This window comes from Hippocampus bargibanti, linkage group LG20, assembly GCF_051943395.1.
Source record: "Hippocampus bargibanti isolate YZ-2025 linkage group LG20, ASM5194339v1, whole genome shotgun sequence".
NCBI classification, from domain to species: Eukaryota; Metazoa; Chordata; class Actinopteri; order Syngnathiformes; family Syngnathidae; genus Hippocampus; species Hippocampus bargibanti.
Window position 1 is genome coordinate 9,856,898 of NC_142753.1, and position 23,895 is coordinate 9,880,792.

The window sequence follows — 23,895 nt, forward strand, 5'->3', positions numbered from 1 at the left end:
ATCGTTCATGTGACTTCCTTCAGGTGACCAAAAACAGCAGCCGAAATTAAAATGTTTTCACAGAACGACGAGGAGAAACTGCGCATCTGAAAGTTTACCGGTATATTCTTTTTTGGGAAAATTACAACGAACACCAAGGTGAGTAAGGATATTTTATTTCCATTTGTCATCGTTCAAAATAATTTAATGGCGAAAGCATCGGCAGGTTTTTGATACATTAGCTACAAGAATTGTATCTATGTTTTTTTCCGACTAAATGAAACCAGGCACGATCACAATGATGAAAAATGAATAATTTGAACGTGCAATATTTATGAAGTCATGTTTTTTTAAGCCCCTCTCAAATGTCACGATAGCGGCTTGTATGATTTGGTTATCAAAACATTAGCATGAAAACCATGGTTGTTTTCAAATCAAGGCAAAAGGACCTTTGTTTGAGGTGGTCTGACATCTTGCCTGAGTAAAATACATTGGCTTTCAAGCAGGCCCACAATAATCATTTAAAAGTTGCCAATAGGATTAAATCTATGCGTTACTATATATTTAGGTGTATTTTTTTTATTATGGCAGTACAATGCAAAATCTGTACATTTGGCTCCCAGGAATGAATCAAATGCACTATGCCTATTCAATTGTTCCTGACTAGGCTTCTCAAAATCATGATTATGTATCTGAAATCCTCTTTCCCTCGGAAAATGGACATGCCATATAATTTCAATCAACTTAGTTAAAAAATTGCTTGCCCAGATGGTATCTTCGGACAACCCAAAAGTCACAACAACAGGAACCAAAAGCAGCAGAACTAGCAGGCATAAGTGGGCACTTTTTTGGCCTGCCTTTGATTTGTCTCTTTACTGCTTTTGTTTATTTCCAATAATGTTGCTTATCATCATCACTAACTGCATCGGACAATGTGTCCTTACGATCTATGCATGGGTATTTGCAGAAAAAAAATATTCATAATGTTATTTCTGGATATGCCAGATGTGTGTTTATCAAAATCAGAATCATCTTTATTGGCCAGGTTTCTAGAACAAAGATTTTGTCTGAGTTAGAGGCTACTCTAGCATTATCAAGAACAAGCAAAGAGTGAGTATTAATTTTTTTTTTGAGTTATTTGTAGGACTTTCCATTTCACCCTATTTCACAGCGATCAGCCACATTCAAGAGATTCTGAAATTACAGTAAAGTCTCGTTATATCGATATCCAAGAGAGTCCGAAAAAATATCGATATAACCGGGACTATCGATATATTCGACCCTGTTTGTATGTAATTTTCTCCGTGCGTGCATAGAAACAGTATCGATATAACCGGGACTATCGATATATCCGATATCGATATAACGAGACTTTACTGTATTTTACGAATATTGTTAAGAGTACTTCTGGATCTTTTTGATATATGTCATTTGTGACACTAGTGATTGATTATTTACTCTAGCTTCATTAGTTCTGATGTGTAAAAATCAAATGACAGTCAGCTAATAATCTTGCAAGGCTGATATATGATCAAATGACCCAACGCGTCATTATAGTGCAGAAGACAAAAATGGGTTTTCTGTTTTTGTTGTATTAAATCATAGCCGCAGCTTCAAAATGGCCTTTGTCCTTCTAGCGAACTGCCACGCTTCCATGAACTTCACCGGTGAACTTCACATGCCTGTTATGAAATTAGCGATATCTAATCGTCTTTATGACCTGCTTCGGGGGAAAGCAAACTGGGGGGGGGGGGGGGGGGTATCACACTTTGTACACAGAAAAATTGACAAAAAGCACCTCATCTTCGTAGGATCTTTGTCAGATCTGGTCAGACCACTTTCAGACATGCCAGCACATGACTGGAAAGTAGCTCTATTTGCTCCTGCACCTTTCCAATTACAACAAACAAAAGGTGCTCGGTGATTTGACTTCAAGTGAAATTTGATATGCATTAATGTCTTTGCAAGCCGCAATCTTAAGGAGACGTGCATGTGGCAAATTTAGACTTAAAGGACAACCGACACCATTTTTTTGTTTCCTAACTGACATCAGAAAAATGTTTTATAGCATCTAAAATACCCAAAACATGCACGCTGATATTTTTAGTCAAATGCAAAACACTGATAAAAATGACTTAAAGTGTCCCAAAACTACTTCAAAATAACCTCGGAAATGGTGAGTTTCAGAAGGTCCCGCCCCATTGTTTGTGACGTCATGCCAAGACGTCTTGCATTGCCGGAGAATCAAAACAATGGCTTCATATTCGGAGAATATGCTTTCTTGTTACACATCCAGTTATGAATATGATTAAAATAGTTCTAAAGAGGAAAGCATACATGTTTGGAATCGATTAAAGAATTTATTCCGTGTCATTTTGAGGCATCTGGACTGCAATGTAGCGTCCCAGAAAAGAGGCAGAAAAATAGCGACCAGCTCCTGTGAGGAATGAATCAGCCCGTTTCCACAGGCTGATAAATTCCTTCCATGGAGCTTGGACACCCTCTTCTGGCAGCTTTTGGGTGCAACACGAGGTTTTCAGACCAAAGTAGAGCAAAATACATTGACATTTTCGGTCAGGAGTGTTCCTTTAGTGACGTCACGTACGGACTCGTCACCAACTCAAAAACAAGACTTCCTGAATATTCAGCGCAAGTCTTAAAACGTAAAATATAGTTATATGCCGTGGAATATTTGTAAAATACGCACAGTAGAAGTCATTTGAAGTAACTTTACAAATTATGGACATAACTTGTCCGGAGACGTCGGTTGTCCTTTCAGGGTAATCATTCAAAAAGTGGTTTGATAGCTAGCACAGCTTGAAATCCTTTGTCAAATTATGTTTGGTAGGCTTGCTTAAAGTTAATAGGCTTGCTGAATAAAAAAAAAGACTCAAGAACCCATGCCGGAAAAGACTGACAAGTTTCATATTTTAACTTTTTGTCCATTTTTCCAGACATTTTTTTGGGGGGGCGGGCGAGTGGGGTGGTATTTTTTTCCTTTCTGTCGCAGCAGCAAATTTGGTTGGTAAGTCTGTCATAAGGCAAACCACAGAAAAAGCTTCCTTCTTGAATTTGACTATTTTTTTTAAGGTACTATTTCTTGTTTTTGCAAAAAAAAAAAATCATAATAATAATGCATCAGAACCAGAAAGCATTTAATAGTCCCACAATGGGAACATTTGCAACATACATGAAGATATATTTATTTTCATTTATCCAAATAACAAAAATACAAGAATACACGGTGTCCAATTTTGATTGGTTTGCATGTTTTCCACCGTCATGTGTTCAGCTGACATCCTTTTGCTGACTCTTCAATGTCCCCTCCACCCCTCCGTTATTGTTTCAGCTCACACGCAGGCCCACTATGGTTCAATGTTTCCATTCTCCTTCACGCCTCCATGCTCAACAGGCCGCCATGGCCCATCCAAATGGCAACTACTCCATCAATTCCGCACCGGTGGAAGAATCTGAAGACAATGAGCCGCTCCTTCAAGATGTTCCAAGTGGGTTTGCTTTTTTTTTTTAATCCAAGATGAATGTGCAGCCCAACATCGAAACAAATAATTTTGTGGAAATTGTATTTTGGATTAAAGTGGCTTTATTTTGAGTGGTAAAAGAGTGGTGGAATTTTATTTTATTTTTATTTTTATTTTTATTTTTATTTTTATTTTTATTTTTATTTTTATTTTTATTTTTATTTTATTTTTTTAAATTTTAAATTTTAAATTTTAAATTTTAAATTTTAAATTTTAAATTTTTATTTTTATTTTTATTTTTATTTTTATTTTTGTTTTTATTTTTATTTTTATTTTTATTTTTAATAATATATATATTTTCTTAATATTTTAATAATATTTTAAATAATAATTTTAATTTTGCTCCTTTCACAGTTCCTCCACTATGCTGCTCGGCCCGCTTGAACTTGGCCATCATGATGTTTATGGGCATCGCCGTGGTCTACGGGCTTCGGGTCAACCTCAGCGTAGCCATGGTGGCCATGGTCAACACCAGCGAGACCATCCCAGGGTTCAACAGCTCCAAGGTGCCCACGTGTCCGCTCCCTAGTCGCTCGGACAACACCAGTCAGCCGCTTGAGCAGCCTGAAGGGGTAAAGACTGAAGATCAAAATGTTGCCATGGCAGTCTATTTACAGTGTACACTGATACCTTGGCTTACGAACTTTCCGGTTTACGAATGTTAAATTTATGAACATTTTACCTTGGCATACAAACTTTGTTCGGGATACACACGATGAGTGATGTGTCTTCTAACAACAAAAACGGCAGCCAGCTTGTTTTGGTCCTCTATTCCCCGGCCCCAGTCTTCCGTTAAAGCCACGTGATTGGTCAAGAATGCAGCAGTGAGGGGAGGTGGTTTAAACATTAAAGAGACAGGCAGACGACAGTGAGTTTCAACTTTAATAGTTCAAAGGCAGAGTGTAGACTGCAAGGTTAAAATATCCCATCAATCAGGCTCCAGAAACAACCCGCACAAGCCATCTGTACAGTTGATGCAAAAAGCGACCAACCCAGCTAAACAGAACACAATTGATGAGGAACTAGGTAAAATTATCGCAGAGAAAGCACCTGCAAGGGATTATTCCTCAAAATGGTGAAAGAAGAAGGCTACGTTCCTCATCTAGTGTTTAATGCTGATGAAAGCGGCCATTCCATTCCATCAAACCATCAACGACCATCACAAAGATAAATGAAACGACTTTGTTATACTGTACATTTTATTACCTTAATTATAATACCATCCCACATTTATTATACATAAAATAAAGTATATTTGGTGTAGTTTTAAGTCTTAGAAAATTAGAGAGTAGAAAATTATGTTTTATTGTGACCTGGGAACGGATTATTCTCATTTTGATGGTTCCCTATGGGAAATTCATTTTTGGGATACACACTTTTTGCACTCTGTCTGGGAACCAATTAAGTTCGTAAGCCAAGGTATCACTGTATATGCCCATATTTTAATTATCATAGCACTGTATGTATTTTTTAAAATAAAATACTACTTTTTAACCCTCCGTATTCAGACGCCGCAGTACCCGTGGGATGCAGAGACTCAGGGCTGGCTATTAGGGGCCTTCTTTTTTGGCTACCTGTGCACACAGATCCCAGGAGGTTACCTGTCGGGACGGTACGGTGGTAGCGTCTTTCTAGGTTTAGGGGTGCTGGGCACAGCCGCCCTCACACTCCTCACGCCTCTGGCGGCCAAGTGGGGACCTTACTGGCTGTTTGCCTTACGAGCGTTGGAGGGAGTGGGTGAGGTCAGTTATGATCATTATGGTTGTTCGTTTATTCGTGGCGATTAAAAAAAAAAAAAAAAAAGAATGTTTACGTGTTGTTTTCGTTTGTGATGGCAGGGCGTGACATTCCCGGCCTTGATGACCATGTGGGCCCATTGGGCTCCGCCCTTGGAGCGCTCTCGCCTGATGTCACTGTCGGGCAGCGGCTCCAACTTTGGTGCCTTCCTGGCTATGCCGCTCACCGGATACATCTGCCAAGCATTGGGCTGGCCTGCTGTCTTCTACCTCTGCGGTGAACTATCATGATGATAATGATAATAATGATAATAATAGTTTCATCATGAAAAACAAGTGATTACTGTATACACACACACACACACATTCCTGTTTCAACGGTTTTTGTGAAGTCCGGATAACTCCAGATAAGGAGTGAGGACCACCGTTGCTGATAAGTTTAGAGAAGAACTAGTGTTACATTTGAACACTAAATGTCACCCCATTTTCCCACTTCAACTTCTTTCAAAACAAAGAAATAAAAAGTGGGCTTGAAACTGAAATAACAGCAGGAGTGAGGTTTCCGAATGGTACATTCAAAGTCCTCAACTCTGTAGTGAATTTGGTTAAAATATCGTTTTACTTTTTGTGGTATGAACTTTTTCCTCTCATTAACCACACACACACACACATAAACACACACACACATAAACACACACACACACACACACACACACACACACACACACACACACACACACACACACACACACACACACACACACATAAACACACACACACCGTGAGTAAAAAGTGTGTGTATCCAAGTGAAATTAAAATACACACCAAAAAAAATCATTTTGGGTGAATTTGTGAGGACCTTTCTGAAACTTTAACAGACGCATATATAGACCCTCTTAGAATGAAACACTTGTGAGGACCGGCCAAAAGGTCCTCACTTGTCAAAATGTCCTCACTACGTATGGTAAAAAATGTTAGTGGTCCTCACAAAACTAGTCATACAAACACACACACACACACACATCGCTTCAATGGTTTTTGTGTGTGTTTTTTTTTTCTTATTCAGGGGGTGCCGGTTGCCTCTGGGCTATCCTTTGGTTCCTCCTCGTATCGGATGACCCCCGCACCCATCGGCGAATCAGCGAAGAAGAAAAAAATTACATCATCACCTCCATCGGACATCAGGTAAATGTCAGACTTGGGATGAAATAAAGGCACGTTAGTGGAAAAGGAATTTCTTCAACTCACATGTACAACACGTGTGGGATATTTAGGGAAGCAGTCACGGATGGTCCGTGCCCGTGTTGAGTATGGTGACGTCGGTGCCGTTGTGGGCCATTATCGTCACCCAGATGTGCTCCAATTGGTCATTCTACATACAGCTCACCTCCCTGCCCACCTACTGGAACAACATGCTGCACTTTGACCTTCAGTCGGTGGGTTGGGACCTCCTATCTTCCGCACTCACTAACTAGCTTGTGTTAGCTATAGCGCTAAGTCGATGAACTAGTCGATGAGTTAACTCATTCACTGCCATTCATGAATGTATTCGGGAATTGAAACTATGACGTGGAGCGCCGTTCAGGAATTTGTTCAGGTTTCGGTTTGTGATCTACGGGTGGCGCTGTCGGCCCCGCCTGCAGTGGCACAGGTGTTGGTCGTTTTAACCAGTGGCAGTTTAAAGGACTCCCGGCACGACCATTCAGTGTTGGGTCATTGTTTTGTTTCACCCTGTCTGGTTTGTTTCACCTTGTCATGTTTGACTTCTGGTTTTGTTTGCTACTTTGAACCTTTTTGTTCTCATTACTTTGTTATTTGTGATTTTGTTCCGACTGACTTTATTTAATACAATTTGTCAAATAGACCCTGCTCCTACCTCCTACCTACTTTTTTGGGTTCCACCACCACCACCACCTTGCAAATCGTGACAGATAAAGCACTGGTCAGACCTCTGGCAATATTTTTACTTCTCAGGAGGGGCCAGCATTTGCCTTTTGTACAGCTGGTGTCCATTTCGCACTATAAAAACCCAATACATGTGTACTGCATTGTATTTTGGACAACCACCCTCATTTCAAGCTCCGATAACTCCACACCCATATAATTTAGGAATTAACTTTTTTTCTGATGAAAGAAGAGAGTCTAAGTTTTTTTTAATGCTGAATTGAATGTTGATGTAGTCCTAAAACTCAATATTCTGTGTGTCCTGGAATTCAAGTGAATATGACAAAAACCCTGGCACTAGAGTGGACACATTTTTGTACATGTCTGGCAGTGAATAAGTTAATCAATCGCACTGTAAGCATGTTGGTGACTTGTTTTTCCGTTTTGTTGGTGATAAATGACTTGTTTGCAATTCTTCTCCCATATTACCCGCCCACCCGATCTGCAGGACGGCTTCCTTTCATCTCTGCCCTACCTAGCGGCATGGCTGTGCGCCACGTTGGCAGGCTTTGCGGCCGACTACCTCATAGAAAGGAAAGTATTCCGGATCACTACCGTACGGAAACTGTTCACGCTCACAGGCAAGTCCCGTAACCTATCCGTGAGCTCCGATCCAGATTGATGGAAACACGGTGTGACGTGAATCATTTTACTGACTTCATATTTCGACAGGCTTGTTGTTACCTGCCGCTTTCCTTCTGGCGGTGTCTTACTCAGGCTGCAGCCACGTGCTCACCATCGCGTTCTTCACGCTCACTTCGGCCACTGGAGGCGCCAGCGGGGCTGGGGTCTTCATGAACCAGATCGACATCGCCCCACGGTGGGCTTGCCGATGATGCGCAACTATGCTATTAGTCTTTTTTTTTTTTTTTATCAATACAATACAATACAATACAGTGATACCTCAGTTTACGAACCCGTTGGGTTACGAACGTTTCGGTTTACGAACGTTAAATTTATGAACATTTTACCTTAGCATACGAACTATTTTTCGGGATACACCCGGAGCTGCCAAAATGAGTGATGTGTCATTGACGAACGAGCCCGTTCTCCTAACAAGAAAATGGCAGCCGGCTTGTTTTGGTCCTCTATTCCCCGCCCCCAGTCTTCGGTTAAAGCCACGTGATTGGTCAAGAACGCAGCAGTGAGGGGAGGTGGTTTAAACATTAAAGAGACAGGCAGACGACAGAGTGACAACATCGATAGAAAACAGTGAAATTTGGACTAGTTTCAACTTTGATAGTTCAAAGGCAGAGTGTAGACTGTAAGGTTAAAATTCCCATCAATCAGGCTCCACAAATAACCCGCACAAGCCATCTGTACACTTGATGCAAAAAGCTATCAACCCAGCTAAACAGAACATAATTGATGAGGAACTAGATAAAATTATCGCAGAGAAAGCACCTACAAGAGATCATTTCTCAAGATGGTGAAAAAAGAAGGCTACGTTCCTCACCAAGTGTTTAATGCTGATGAAACCGGCCACTCCATTCCATCAAGCCAACAACGACCATCACAAAGGTAAATAAAACATTTATTATACATAAAATACATAAAATACAATAAAAATAAGGTATATTTTGTGTAGTTTTAAAGCTTAGAAAATTAGAAAGTAGAAAATTCCGTTTTAGCGGGACCCGGGAACGGTTTATTCTCATTTTAATGGTTTCCTATGGGAAATTAATTTTTGGGATACACACTTTTTTACCTTACACACTCTGTCTGGGAACCAATTAAGTTCGTAAGCCAAGTTATCGCTGTACAATACATTACATATTGATTTATATAGCGCTTTAGCAACATCTGAAGCTGTTATCATACAATGAGTACATCATTATTCTTTTTGCCTTTCTGAATCGTGTATGCATTTTTCGCCCTGCAGGTACGCTGGGTTTCTCCTGGGAATCACCAACACCTTCGGGACCATTCCCGGAATCATTGCCCCCATTGTGGTGGGTTATTTCACCAAAGATGTAAGACAAACCTCCCTAGTCTCTCGCTTGTCCTCCTGGAGAATGTAGTAATCATAATAATCATAATAATATGATGATTATAGTGATGATGATGATGTAATGATAATGATTATAATAATGATAATGGATGAAAAGGTTTCTTCAGCCGTCATCTGTACTTCTTTGAAGGTGTCGGACGTTTCGCTTCTTATCCAAGAAGCTTCGTCAGCAAACTAAAGTCTTACTGGTCGTTTAGGGCCTATATATATATATATCCCTACTGTCCAGACAATGATATGATGATATGAATGATGATAATGATAATAATAATACATTTGATTTCTAAGCGCCTTTCAAAACTCTCAAGGACACTTTACAGTCACGGGATAAGAACTTTTGTTTTATTTTGTGGGTGAGCAGCGGCAGCCATTCGCGCCAGCATTCACTAACACAGCAACAAAGTTATGAAAGGAAAGAAAGAAGTAGGAAAACAAAATACAGGAGCTGCTGGAAAGGTAGCTACTCAAAAAATAAAATAAATAATATGACAACACAAAGACAGAGAGTCATTGATTCTTCAGCACTTGCTGTGCCCTCTTTGTGTCATGAAGCAGTTCTAGATGAAAGAGTAGAGGAATCAAAGCATCCTTTTCAGCAATGGATCAGGGGCGTCATGGTGGAATGTGCACGTCAACCACAAGCTAAATGTTGAAAGCTAACACGAAGCTGTAGCATCCATTGACGAAAAACGATTGTCTCACATCTCCTGTCCCGCATAAATCCGCTTCAATTCCAAGCCGTGACTTCTTTGCTTATGCTTTTTTTTTTTTTTAATCACAATTGAATTTCCCTCGCAAAGAAACCACACAGATGCTTATCATGCTACCTTTACTCCACATAAAACCGAATAACATCAAACATTTCGGCGCTGTTATGCGTAAAGGAATGTTACACTGTACATCACTGCTAAAATTAAATTCCTTCGTTTCATGTCATGTCATTCTTGACATTTTCACCCGTCAGCATAGCATGGAGGGCTGGAGAAAAGTCTTCTGGGTTTCGGCCATCGTCAACATCTGCGGCGCCATTTTCTACTTGCTATTCGGAAGCGGTGTGGTTCAATCCTGGGCCATCCCGGAGGACGAAGCCAAGGTGGACGAGCGGAAAAGGACCAGGTCTGCTTAAATGGGGGAGATTGGGCACTTAAATAGCAGCAGTAGCATATAGGATTACGATTCCAATCTTTTATTTTGAAATGGGATATTCAGGATTGTTTTTATTTTGATTGTTTTATAGTCGTACTGTTTTTATATTCAACATTTACGCACCGGTTGGTCTGATGCGAGGAGGTGAGTTAGACAGGTAGAAAATAGGAGTACAGTAGTCACTTGGGTTACTTGTGCATGAAAGGCGCAGGCGAAAATGCTCGAATTACCGTTATCATGAATGAATGTTACTTACATAAAAAAAATAAGCTTAATATCTTGGATTTGTATGATTTTAATCGTTTTGTGAAAAAAAAAACTACTGTTACAGTTGTAAAGGCTTGTTTTGATCAAACCAAATGACCAAATGAAGCACTTTTTAAACACACGCACATATACAGCCCCCCCCCCCCAAAAACAGCCAAAATGTTATAGTTTTTAATCATATTGTGTTTTTTTATGGCAACCTTTTAGGAGGGAATTAAACAAAATAACGTTAAAGCACATGTTTATATATTTATTTTACTTGTCACTCACGCTAGGTTGAATTTGTCACTATTTTCATGTACTCTATTTGTATGTTGTTATAGAAGGAAAAAAAATAATGGAAATTCCGATTTTTTTTTAAAATGAAGCATTCCTTACATTTGTACCATTATGTGTTAATTTTCTATTCCAGGAGCTATTCAGCAATAAAGCTGACTTTGACTTGACTTTGACTATTCAGCGTCAATGAATAAATAACACAACGCATTACTTTTCGGCATCCTTAATTTATTCAAGTTAAAAGATGCTAGACAATGTTTAATTATTGGACTGTGAAACCCCGAATACAAACATACGTCTTTTTATTTACGGCCAGCAGAGGGCACTAGAAAAGTCTAAACGGCGAGCAACAACGACCTAAATATTTCCGCTTGAATTTAAAATATAAACGGTACAAATATACCACAATTATAAATCATTCGGTATCTGCAATAATTTGGCATTTACATATTTTTATTACCATTTATAAAATAAGGCGAAGGTACAGAAGTAAAACCGTGAAAACGGAGTGGTGACATAATACTCTCGGTGTACACGAATGTCTCTCTTCTTCTTTTCCTTTCGGCTTTTCCCTTCAAGGGGTCGCCTCAATTAATATTTTATCATCGAAAAAACTAAATAATTATAAAAACAACCAAACGTTTTGTTCGCGATTTTTAGTAACATTGCTTCACGGTTGCCGTCGTTTGCATCAGCCGGTTGATGACCGTCAACCCGGAAGTAGTTCTGACGTCATAGTCGTATCGTTTACAAAATGTTTCCCTCCTGTTTACATCGTTCAAATCTCTTTTTAACTGAATTTGTTTTACTAATGCTTGTTTTTAAATACCAATCAACTCGCTTAGTTTTGACTTTTTACGATGTTTGAAAGTTCTTTTTTTAAATGCCAAAACAAGTTTGGGCTTTCTAATGTGACAACAATGGGAAATGCAATATTAAAATAGGACGTGTTTGCTCTCTCTGATCTTGATGATAATATGTTTTTTTTTAAAATATCTTATTTATTTACAATATGTTTTGGTGGAAATCATTTGGGGCAAATACTGTACTTTTTTCTGGGTCAAATGGTATGAATGCATGTACCTTTGATTATTATAAGCAGAGGTCAAGAAGTTGTCATGCTGAGTTGTTTCACTCGTCAGTTGAGTTTCAGGGATTGTTCTGACAATCCCAAAATGCCTCAGGGTAGAGGCTTGTCATACCAACAGAAAGACAACAACACACACCTTGACTCTTCTGAGAACAAAACCAAATATCTTGGCTAGATTTGTATTCGTTTGTTGTTCGCTTTCTTACACCTTGGCGCATGGGGGAGTACAGAGAGAGAAAACACACACAAAAGGGAGATGACAGAGTTTTAAACCAAAAAACAAAAGTGAAAAATAAAAGAAAAAAAAGTTAGAAAATGGATAGAAAATAGTGAAATTTAGACTTGTTTCAACTTTGATAATACAAAAGCAGAGTGTAGACTGGAAGGTTAAAATATCCCATCAATCAGGCTCCACAAATAACCCGCACAAGTCATCTGTACACTTGATGCAAAAAGCTATCAACCCAGCTAAACAGATCACAATTGATGAAGCACGAGATAAAATTATCACAGAGAAAGCACCTCCAAGGGATCATTCCTCAAGATGGTGAAAGAAGAAGGCTACGTTCCTCAAGTGTTTCATGCTCATGTAAGCGGCCACTCCATTCCATCAAGCCATCAACGACCATCACAAAGGTCAATAAAACAACTGTATTATGCAGTACAGTTTATTTTTGTAATTATAATACCATATCACATTTATTATACATAAAATAATGTATATTTTGTGTAATATCAAGGCTTATTTAGTAGAAAATTATGTTTTATGGGGAGCTGGGAACGGATTATTCTCATTTTAATGGTTTCCGATGGGAAATTAATTTTTGAGATACACACTTTTCGCCTTACACACTCTGTCTGGGAACCAATTAAGTTCGTAAGCCAAGGTCCCACTGTACGACTGTTGCAAACGCACCTTATTTGCATAAACTGTTCCAGATGCTGTTTGCATAACACATGCTTCTTGCACCCTAATTCCGTTTGGATCCACCATGAAAGTATTACAAGGACCGAATTCTGAAATCCATTTGCCATTTCTTACATTTGAACTGTATTCATTCTGTAATCTTCTATGGTAATTTATCACTCAGAAGATTTAGATACATTTATCTAACACATATTTGATCAAATGTGTACCTGTTTGACATTGTTAGCAACAGTCTACATAGAATAGTGTGATTAAATGTCGATTGTTACTCTCTATTGTCAATATTCCAGCCCCGCCCGTCCGTCTCTGTCTTTCAGTCAGCAGTTACTTCCCATCTCCTCTGTTACCATAACAACCGTTCAGACTAGTGATTCATCTGCAAGTCGGCTTCTTGACTCACATTTTTTACCACGCGCCACAACCCGCCTCGGGGGGAGCGGAGGGGTGATGATGAGCCTGAATTTCCTTAACGTGTGTGTTCACGTCTCAAAAGATTGCTCCGCCTTTTAAAGCACCTATGCAGATGTTCATCATTTGCACTTAAAATGGTGGACAGGCCACTCGGTTTTAGCTTGAATGTGCTTGATTGATTCTGAATTCAGAATTATCCTTATTTTTTAGGCTCTACGATTTATTATTTTGTCATAGTTTTATTTTGCAAGTGTCATTTTTTTTAATATCACAAACACCTGGCAATCGAAGAGGGAGGGTGAACACTTTTTAATATCTAGAGTGTAAAGTAAACTTGCAATGACAGTGCAGATGAGCATTTGCCAGTATGGAACATGATACAGTAAGTATCAAAACATGAAAAACCAGTCTCCCCCGCACACTCTCACAAGAATCCCCCCCGGGGTCAACCACCAGAAACATGGGCCTAAACCATCCTGGCGGGAGATTTGAATGACAAATCGCCATTAACAACGATTCACTCCGCCTCAAACCCAATCAAGGCAACCCGTAAAAGTCAACGAGCGCACAGTGAAAGCAGCTGAAAATCCATTCCAATGCAAATTTCATCCGCAGTGATGTCATCACTTTGAGATAAAATTCAAACGTACAACAACCTATTGTGTACCTTTTGTTCACATAAGAGTATTGGTTAGCTAGTGGATATAAAAGTTTACATGCCCGTGTTCAAATACTGTGTGTTGTTGGATGTTTTTTCTTCATTTTGGAAATAACTGTTCCAAATAGGAATCGGTGTAAACAAAATTGACAATGTTAGGAGTTTAAATGTGATCAGTGAATTCTGAACACAACCAGATTGGCAGTCATAGGAGGGTGTGCAAACTTGCGCAACCACATAATTTGTAGTTTTCATCCCCCCAAAACCCTCTTAGAGACATTTCAATTGAGTTCTATGAAAACAGTTGCGTATACGTACTTTATAAATTTTTACAACCCTTGTGAGGATAAATGAATGGAACTAACTAAATGTATCACTGTAGATTTTATGAGTACTACACACTTCTTCACCTACATATCCTGCTGCCCATTTTCTCTTTTAATAATTACATTTCTTATTTTTATTATTAATGTGTTGAAATGTAATTGGTCGACATTTTTTTAACAATGATGCTAAGGTAGTTTTATCAGCTTGACTTTGACTGAGGTAGTGCGATGTGTTTTATCTCTTTGGCCTCCTTATGGTAAATTATGCGTTTATAAATATTATTCCATATGGTAAAATATGCGTTTATAAATATGATTTATGGATAAAATCCCTTGATGCCAAGGGCCATTTTCAGCCCAAATTACAACCCAACATGTTTCTCGTCGTGAACTCTTAGAAGTGAACGCCATGGTACAACATCCGGGCATCGCATCATTTACGTTTCGTGCGTCGTGACATCATATCAACACAACGCAATTTGATTTGCTCGCCTGGAGGCAGAATGGGGAGGGTGACCGGAAATCACAGAAGGTATAAAAGCTGAATGACGAAGGATTTGAGTTCTCTTTCTGTTACCTGGCAAGGGGCAGCAGCTTTGGCCGCGAAAACCCAGAAACACCGGTAAGTAGCCATTTTCTAATTCTTTATAATAGAAGCCGTCTTTTCCATAGCATCCTCCCATCAGTGCCCTGACGAAACCGTTATCTGCGCGTTTTTTTGTAGTACCCTAACGCCGTGTTATGCAATAAGCGACATGTATATTCTAAAAAAATGACTTGCACGAACGTTTCTATTCATTTTGTTTCTTATCCAACGTGTCTTATGATTCGGAATTGGTTTTAAAGTAGCTTGTACTTGGCTTGTCGGACTTTGATTCCAAGAAGGACAAAGGGAGTGTCCTAAAATGGCCGCTCATTTCTTTACTCGGGCTCTAAATCTCGAAGACTGATACACTTCCCCTTCTAGATCAGAAGACGTTCAGAATATATTTGTATTTGAAATTAAAAATTCCGGCGTGGTATTTGAAACACGTGTCTGGTTCGGCCTGTGCCCCTGCGGAGGCCTAACAGCATCATGCTAACAGCTAGCTAGCAATCGAGTTTGGCCTTATGATACCAGCGCGTTGTAGCAAGAAATTCCTACTACCCTCAACACGTGGTTTTACTCCTAACTAAAATTCACAAGTAAATGTTACACGCGCTTAAGAAAAAAAACACTTTCGTTTAATAACACCTTTATTTATCTTAATAGAAACTACAACAATGGCCAAGGAAAAGACCCACATTAATATCGTGGTCATCGGCCACGTCGACTCCGGCAAGTCCACCTCCACCGGTCACTTGATCTACAAGTGCGGTGGTATCGACAAGAGAACAATTGAAAAGTTCGAGAAGGAGGCCGCCGAGGTAAGATTTTGTTTTTCTTAAAAAAAAAAAAAACGCCGCAGTTTACTGCAATCTTTCAAAATGGCGGCCACAGCGTGGTCCTCGCTGAGCTGTCGGCAAAAGGGCGTGTCCGTTTCTGCGCATGCGCAACCACAACGACATTACAAGATGTGTAGAAAATTCGTTCCGGCTTAAAAGTGCTTTTATTTTTAATGTGGTCTAAAATAATCGAACTAATTTTTTTTGTAATATTTTATTCTCAGATGGGCAAGGGTTCCTTCAAGTACGCCTGGGTTCTGGACAAGCTGAAGGCAGAGCGTGAACGTGGTATCACCATTGACATTGCTCTGTGGAAGTTTGAGACCAGCAAGTATTACGTGACCATTATTGATGCCCCTGGACACAGAGACTTCATCAAGAACATGATCACTGGCACATCTCAGGTAATGGAGGAAAAAAATGCCAACAAAAGCCACACATGTAGCTAGATAGAGAGCTATCTAGCTCGATGGCTAATAGATGTACATTTGTTACATGACATTGACAATTCATTTGAATAAATTCCAGGCCGACTGCGCCGTGCTGATCGTCGCTGCCGGCGTCGGCGAGTTTGAGGCTGGAATCTCCAAGAACGGACAAACCCGTGAGCACGCCCTGTTGGCTTTCACCCTGGGTGTGAAGCAGCTCATCGTTGGAGTTAACAAGATGGACTCCACCGAACCCCCCTACAGCCAGAAGCGTTTTGAGGAAATCCAAAAGGAAGTCAGCACCTACATCAAAAAGATCGGATACAACCCCGCCACTGTTGCTTTCGTCCCTATCTCTGGGTGGCATGGAGATAACATGCTGGAGACCAGTGACAAGGTGATAAGCGGCTCCTACATGTTGATTTGTCGATAACCGTGAATGGGAATTTAACATTTGTTTTGGTCTTTGTTAGATGGGCTGGTTCAAGGGCTGGAAAGTTGAGCGCAAGGAGGGCAATGCCAATGGCACCACTCTGCTGGAGGCTTTGGATGCCATCCTCCCCCCCTCACGTCCCACGGACAAGGCCCTCCGCCTTCCCCTGCAGGATGTCTACAAAATTGGAGGTAAGAACCGTCAAGATATTTTACTTTCAGTCCTTAATTGAATAGTAGTGACCAACAACCCCGTCTGTTCAGGTATCGGAACAGTACCCGTGGGCCGTGTGGAAACTGGTGTCCTGAAACCCGGCATGGTCGTCACCTTCGCTCCCACCAACCTGACCACTGAGGTCAAATCCGTGGAGATGCACCACGAGTCCCTCGTCGAAGCCGTTCCCGGCGACAACGTCGGCTTCAACGTCAAGAACGTGTCCGTCAAGGAGATCCGTCGCGGTTACGTCGCAGGCGACACCAAGAACGACCCACCCAAGGGTGCCGATAACTTCAATGCGCAGGTAAGCAAGCGATCCTGATTTTGTGATTGAACCTGATCTGGCCGGTTGTATTTTATTGTAACTTTAAAAAATAAATATTCCTTTTTAGGTCATTATCCTGAACCACCCGGGCCAGATCAATGAGGGTTACGCCCCCGTGCTGGACTGCCACACCGCTCACATCGCATGCAAGTTCAAGGAGCTCATTGAGAAGATCGACCGTCGTTCCGGCAAGAAGCTTGAGGACAACCCCAAGTTTGTCAAATCCGGAGATGCCGCCATTGTCAAGATGATCCCCCAAAAGCCCATGGTGGTGGAGCCCTTCTCTTCTTACCCTCCCCTTGGTGAGCTCTCGTAAACAATCCGGTAAGACCTGTTTTCATAATGTAACGTTTCTCCCATATTTCCCTCAGGTCGCTTTGCCGTGCGTGACATGAGGCAGACGGTGGCCGTCGGTGTCATCAAGACTGTGGAGACCAAGGAAGTGAGCGGGAAGACAACAAAGGCCGCAGAGAAGGCCCAGAAGAAGAAATGAATGGTCGTGCAGGACATCCAGCAAGGGGACGTGTGGCGACAGCAGCTAGCCACCCCTTCTCCTCCACCCTCCTCGCCGCCCCACCCCGGATCATCTTTGAGGCACAGCTCTCTGCTCAAGGACTGGCTTATGCTGATTAAAACTCATCGCAAAAGTTTTCGCAGGAAAAAAAGGAGCTTTGCAGCTCTTGTCAGTCACCCAAAAATCACATGACGGTGCCTCTTAAACGTTTTGAAAAGGTTTAGCAGGTGTATATTGGATGTTCAAATGCCACAAAATTGGATTGGAAATGAAAGCTGCTGGTAACTAATAAAAATCTATTTGGAAAAAAAAATGGAGACCGCTTCTAAACTTGTTTTTCTGCTCAACTGAGTGGGATTTCGCCAGTTTCTCTGGTGTACATGTCAGCCCTGTGACGACTCCGGTTACTGAAATGATGACAGGTTAGGGGACTGACTCCACCCTGTTCCTGTTTGTGTATAAAAGCCTCAGGTATTTCCGCCTCGTTCTTTTTCCCCACTAATTCGCACCCAGGTGGACTACCTTTTGGCTTTAACAGGTTAGTACATGGTATAATTTCATTACCATGAAATTGAATTGTTAAGGTAGCAACGATGGAAAATGTGTGTGGGATATTGTATCTCTGTTGCTGAACAAATGTAACAAAATATTTCAATTGGAAATACTCTTAATTTGATAACGAGTTCAACGTTGGACATTGAGGGTCCGACTTGTAGTTATCAGACTTTTTCTTACGTCGATTATGTACCATCCAAATGCGCGCCACCGCCGCCGTGTACGAGCACCAGCTTCAGTTCGGACGTGACAACATGGCGGCGGCAGCGACGCAACATGGAGGCAGACCACGTGATTTGCGAAGGTGTGGCCCCTATTGAGAAATGATAAACCGAATTAACGAAAGGATCGATAGACATGTTACATTAGCTTCGTTTTGCAAACGTGTTTTATTGTAGAGCCTCATTGCCCCAAAAAAATGATCTTTCTCGTTCAAGTCGCTCAAAATGGTCAAGGAAAAGACCCATATCAACCTCGTGGTCATTGGCCACGTCGACTCCGGAAAGTCCACCACCACCGGTCATTTGATCTACAAATGCGGCGGAATCGACAAAAGAGCCATCGAGAAGTTCGAGAAAGAAGCAGCCGAGGTTGGTCATTTTTGTTTTTTTTCCCTTTACCTTCCACTTTTCATTTATTGGCTGTTAGTGCCACCTACTGTCGCAATTCGTACCCTCCACCGACTGCTATCATAATACATTTAATTTACAAGCGCCTTTCTGAACACCTAATGACACTTTACAATTAAAAGAACAATAAAACGATAAATAATAAAATAAATGATTAAACTAGACCACGAATGCAATTGTAAACAGATGCGTTTTGAGGTGGGATTTTAAAGTTCCGGAGTTTGAGAGCAGAGCGGCTGAAAGCTCTGAAAACCCACCGGGGTGGTGAGATAACTATCTTGCTGACCAAAAAAACCGTCCAGGGAAGCATGACAGAACAATTTATTTTGTTTAGTTGGAGGGCATTACGTTTTGGCCAATTTTGTAATAACTCAAGATGACGATGGCTGTGGTAGGTTCATTCCTAACATCACCGCATATCAGCTATGGGAGGTTGTGCAAACATCTGCAAACACATTGACATTTTTTAGCAACCCTTCAGCATTCGTATTTAATATTTTTTACCTTTTTTTTTCAGACAGAATTTCCCAATTCATACAATACATATTGATTTATAGCTTTACCAGCTGAAGCTGTAAAAAGCGTTTAACATAGACAGCTATTACATACAGAGAATAATAAAGTCACAAAGATAGGAGTGAAACCAAGTTGGAATCATGCTGAGTCGAATGTCATATAGCAATGAATTTAGGAAAGACATTAGAATGTTTAATTCCTTCCTCATATTACATATAGAGCGCACAACAAATTGATAAATGACTAGTTTTCAAATTTGAAATAAAAAAATAAAGACTATTGTGGTTGACATGGGACAATTTTACATTTTGGTTGGGACTTTCGTTAGCATCATGAAATTTCACAAGTTACATTTGCCTTCGCGGGCCGAACAAAACGGTGTGGCGGGCCGGATTTGGCCCCCGGGCCTTTACTTTCACACCTGTGCCAGATAGTAAATCCGTTTTTTTTTTTCCCCTCCTAAACCAGATGGGCAAGGGCTCCTTCAAGTACGCCTGGGTTCTGGACAAACTGAAGGCGGAACGGGAACGCGGTATCACCATCGACATTGCTCTGTGGAAGTTTGAGACCGTAAAATTCTACGTGACAGTCATCGACGCCCCTGGACATCGCGACTTCATCAAGAACATGATTACTGGCACCTCTCAGGTACTTTGAAAAATCAACACGTGCGCTGTGCACAGTTGACATTGTTAACTCTCAAGGTTACTTTACAGTCACATGATCAGTTTTTTTTTTTGTGGGTGAGCAGCGGCAGCCAAACGCGCCAGCGTTCACTTAACCCAAAAGAAACTCAAACAGATAGAAAGCTAGCTTGCAAGTTAACAGATAGCTAATAGCTAGATTGATAGCCAGCTAGATAGCAAACAGAGAGCCAGCTAGCCAGCTCGAAAGCCAATAGCTAGATAGCAAATAGAGAGCTAGCTAGCTCGATAGCTAATAGAGCAATGTACATTTTTTACATGACATTGACAATTCATTTGAATAAATCCTAGGCCGACTGCGCCGTGCTGATCGTCGCTGCCGGCGTCGGCGAGTTTGAGGCTGGAATCTCCAAGAACGGACAAACCCGTGAGCACGCCCTGTTGGCTTACACGCTGGGTGTGAAGCAGCTCATCGTTGGAGTCAACAAGATGGACTCCACCGAGCCACCCTACAGTCAGGCACGTTTTGAGGAAATCCAAAAGGAAGTCGGCGAATACATCAAGAAGATCGGATACAACCCCAAAGCTGTTGCTTTCGTCCCCATCTCTGGGTGGCATGGAGACAACATGCTGGAGGCCAGTGACAAGGTGATAAGCGGCTCCTACATGTTGATTTGTCAATAACCGTGAATGGGAATTTGTCAGAGATGTTCGATCGGACACTGTAGATGAAGACTCGAACCCAGAAACATTGTCTTTACTGCCGGCAGGAGACGCAGCCATTCATGACAGACGTCTGAATTCTGCAGCCCTCTTCCAAGCTATTTATTGAGAGTATATGCAAATTTAAGTGATACATTAGTAAAACATAGTTTTCTTGATTAGAATACCACACTTCTTGAGTACTAAGCACGAACAGCTGTAAACAATAAAAGTCTTTTCCATGAACTGATACATTTGTAACCTGGCTAATGAGCTCTTCCTGTGAAGGAGTTTCAAGTCGTAAATTGCTTCTGTGATAAAGGAGTCCTAAATTCTTCCAATGCCAGATCTCCAAGGTGTTGAAGATAGTTTAACAAGCTGTGTCTGTTGACCTCAGATTGACCCCAGGTTGTCTGTGCTTCAATTGTGTATTCCAGTCACACATGTTGACTAAGCATATAACAGCATGAAACTGACAGCATTAAATATGATAATTTCTTATTCTTCGGAATTTAACATTTGTTTGTCTTGGTTAGATGGGCTGGTTCAAGGGCTGGAAGATTGAGCGCAAGGAGGGCAATGCCAATGGCACCACTCTGCTGGATGCTTTGGATTCCATCCTCCCCCCCTCACGTCCCACCACAAAGCCCCTCCGTCTGCCATTGCAGGATGTCTACAAAATTGGAGGTAAGTCCTGAACCAATTCCAATGCCACATATAATACTTTGAGTTTACATTTATTATACATACAATAAGGTATATTTTGTGTAGTTTTAAGGCTTAGAAAAATTAGAAAGTAGAAAATTGTGTTTTATGGGGACCTGGGAACGGATTATTCTCATTTTAATGGTTTCCTATGGGAAATTAATTTTTGGGATACACACTTTTCGCCTAACACACTCTGTCTGGGAACCAATTAAGTTCGTAAGCACTGTATTCCCGCTCACGCTCAGGTATCGGAACCGTCCCCGTTGGCCGCGTGGAGACCGGCATACTAAAGCCCGGCATGGTCGTCACCTTCGCTCCCTGTGACCTGACCACCGAGGTCAAGTCTGTGGAGATGCACCACGAGTCCCTCCCCGAAGCCGTTCCTGGCGACAACGTCGGCTTCAACGTCAAAAACGTTTCGGTCAAGGAGATCCGTCGCGGTTTCGTTGCAGGCGATACCAAGAACGACCCACCCAAGGGTGCCGCTGACTTCAATGCTCAGGTGAGGCAAAAAACAACAACAATTTGATTTGCGTTCAGCCCAAAACAAAACCCCACTCCCCCCCCCCCCCCTCGTGCTAGGTCATTATCCTGAACCACCCGGGCCAGATCAATGAGGGTTACGCCCCCGTGCTGGACTGCCACACCGCTCACATCGCATGCAAGTTCAAGGAGCTCGTTGAGAAGATCGACCGACGTTCCGGCAAGAAGCTTGAGGACAACCCCAAGTTTGTCAAATCCGGAGATGCCGCCATTGTCAAGATGGTCCCCCAAAAGCCCATGGTGGTGGAGTCTTTCGCTGAATACGCACCACTTGGTGAGTCCCCTTTGACTATCCGCATTGTGATGGCACAGACTTTACTTTACTACTGTCTGACATTCATAATAATAATAATAATAATAATAATAATAATAATAATAACAGCGGCAGCCGTATGCCCCAGCGTTCACTCAACCCGGAAGTAACTCAAATAGATAGAAAGCTAGCTAGCTAATAGATAGCTAATAATTATGACAATAATACATTTCATTTATAAGTGCCTTTCAAAACTCTCAAGGTCAGTTTACAGTCATAGGATAGGTTAGATAGCTAGCTAGCTATATAGCTATATTATTATTTATCTATCTATCCGGCTAGCTAGCTATTAATTAGCTAAATAGCTAGTTAGCTGGCTACCGAGTAGCTATCTATTAGCGAGATAGCTAGCTATCTATTAGATGGCTAGCTGTTTAGCTGGCTATCTATTAGCTAGCTTTCTATCGATTTGAGTGATTATTATTATTATTATTATTATTATTATTATTATTATTATTATTATTATTATCTAGCTTGATGGACAGATGGCTACATAGCGAGATAGATGGCTACATAGTGAGCTAGATGGATAGATAGATAGCTATATAGCGAGCTATTGTAGTAGACATTTTTTTCAGAGGATAAAGAATATCTGCCTGTGATGATTATGTTTATTGAAATAAATACTTTAAGGGTGATGATGCTGCAATTGCTAATTTAACACCCCTTTTGCTTGTCTTCGCAGGCCGGTTTGCGGTGCGGGACATGAGGCAGACGGTGGCCGTCGGCGTCATCAAGTCAGTGACTAAGTCTGACACCACCGGCGGAAAGGTCACCAAGTCCGCACAGAAGGCACAGAAAAAATGAATCGACATCATGCGGAGTGCGCGACAAAATGTCACAAAAGCGTCCTTCACCTGGTTGTTTTCTCCTCTGATTAGTTTACTCCTCAAGGACTGGCTTCTGCTTATTAAAACTCATTGGAAAAGTGTCCGTCGGAAAAGGAGGAACGCGCTTTCCTTTTTTTTGGAATGAATGCGATCTTACTGTTACATTGAAGTCAGAAAAATAAACGCCTAATGTTTTGGTCAAATCAAGTTTGTCTTTTTTGTCTTTTCCAAGGGAACATATTAGCACATCAGGTCTTATCGTTGAAAGTCTGTCAACCAATGGATGAACATATATCAAATCTAATTTCCAGACAACTTGGCGAATCCAATCTCGCCAATCGCGATCTAGCTGGCTATCTGGTTGCTATTTTTTGGCTAGCTAGCTATATATTTGCTATCTATAAGCTATAAGAAAGCTATCTAGATAGCTATTGGCTGGCTATCTATTGGCTGGCTAGCTATCTATTGGCTAGCTAGCTATCTATTGGCTAGCTAGCCAGCTATTGGCTAGCTAGCTATATATTAGTTATCTATTCGCTATCTAGGTAACTTTCAATCTAGTTGAGTTATTCCGGGTTGAGTAAACGCTGGCGCATGTGGCTCCCGCTGCTCACCCACAGAAAAACTGATCCTGTGACTTTAAAGTGTCCTTGAGAGTTTTGAAAGGCGCTTATAAATTAAATGTATTATTATTATGTTTAACCCATATGGGGTGCCCAGAAACAGAGAGCAGAAGATGCTCGTCTGGTTGCACACTACTGTTGAGGTCTTCTTGAGCAAATTACAAATTATGATGTAGT

The 23,895-nt window shown here is 41.1% G+C and overlaps 3 protein-coding genes across 4 annotated transcripts; all 3 read left to right on the forward strand.

Annotated features, from left to right (window-relative positions):
• Positions 1-3: 3 nt before the first annotated feature.
• LOC148883104 (sialin) lies at positions 4-10,773 on the forward strand. 2 transcript variants are annotated; one of them, XM_089023159.1, is made up of 11 exons: positions 4-138; positions 3,329-3,485; positions 3,873-4,090; positions 5,027-5,260; positions 5,357-5,531; positions 6,321-6,439; positions 6,529-6,690; positions 7,647-7,779; positions 7,871-8,018; positions 9,081-9,171; positions 10,174-10,773. In XM_089023159.1, exons 2-11 carry the CDS (start codon positions 3,347-3,349, stop codon positions 10,333-10,335), a joined length of 1,581 nt encoding a protein of 526 aa, XP_088879285.1. In that variant the 5' UTR covers positions 4-138; positions 3,329-3,346; the 3' UTR covers positions 10,336-10,773. The 2 variants fall into 2 exon arrangements, with proteins under 2 accessions (XP_088879285.1, XP_088879283.1); XM_089023157.1 differs by having other exon boundaries at positions 10,179-10,773.
• A 4,006-nt stretch (positions 10,774-14,779) lies between these two features.
• On the forward strand, positions 14,780-17,972 carry LOC148883105 (elongation factor 1-alpha). Its single transcript, XM_088986909.1, has 8 exons — positions 14,780-14,936; positions 15,567-15,721; positions 15,964-16,143; positions 16,268-16,564; positions 16,641-16,791; positions 16,864-17,120; positions 17,209-17,443; positions 17,513-17,972. Exons 2-8 carry the CDS (start codon positions 15,578-15,580, stop codon positions 17,632-17,634), a joined length of 1,386 nt encoding a protein of 461 aa, XP_088843035.1. The 5' UTR covers positions 14,780-14,936; positions 15,567-15,577; the 3' UTR covers positions 17,635-17,972.
• An 84-nt stretch (positions 17,973-18,056) lies between these two features.
• LOC148883106 (elongation factor 1-alpha-like) lies at positions 18,057-23,298 on the forward strand. Its single transcript, XM_088986910.1, has 8 exons — positions 18,057-18,193; positions 18,648-18,800; positions 19,824-20,003; positions 20,351-20,647; positions 21,238-21,388; positions 21,655-21,911; positions 21,992-22,226; positions 22,951-23,298. Exons 2-8 carry the CDS (start codon positions 18,657-18,659, stop codon positions 23,070-23,072), a joined length of 1,386 nt encoding a protein of 461 aa, XP_088843036.1. The 5' UTR covers positions 18,057-18,193; positions 18,648-18,656; the 3' UTR covers positions 23,073-23,298.
• The last annotated feature ends 597 nt before the right edge of the window (positions 23,299-23,895 follow it).

Bases quoted from the DNA above. Each gene is read 5' to 3' on its own strand.
- LOC148883106 (XM_088986910.1), top strand. From the start codon at position 18,657: ATGGTCAAGGAAAAGACCCATATCAACCTCGTGGTCATTGGCCACGTC. The intron at 20,004-20,350 runs GTACTTTGAAAA...AATAAATCCTAG, and splicing joins TGATTACTGGCACCTCTCAG to GCCGACTGCGCCGTGCTGAT. The intron at 21,912-21,991 runs GTGAGGCAAAAA...CCCTCGTGCTAG, and splicing joins CCGCTGACTTCAATGCTCAG to GTCATTATCCTGAACCACCC.
- LOC148883104 (XM_089023157.1), top strand. From the start codon at position 3,347: ATGGTTCAATGTTTCCATTCTCCTTCACGCCTCCATGCTCAACAGGCC. The intron at 6,440-6,528 runs GTAAATGTCAGA...TGGGATATTTAG, and splicing joins TCACCTCCATCGGACATCAG to GGAAGCAGTCACGGATGGTC. The intron at 6,691-7,646 runs GTGGGTTGGGAC...CCCGATCTGCAG, and splicing joins TGCACTTTGACCTTCAGTCG to GACGGCTTCCTTTCATCTCT.
- LOC148883105 (XM_088986909.1), top strand. From the start codon at position 15,578: ATGGCCAAGGAAAAGACCCACATTAATATCGTGGTCATCGGCCACGTC. The intron at 16,565-16,640 runs GTGATAAGCGGC...GGTCTTTGTTAG, and splicing joins TGCTGGAGACCAGTGACAAG to ATGGGCTGGTTCAAGGGCTG. The intron at 16,792-16,863 runs GTAAGAACCGTC...CCGTCTGTTCAG, and splicing joins GGATGTCTACAAAATTGGAG to GTATCGGAACAGTACCCGTG.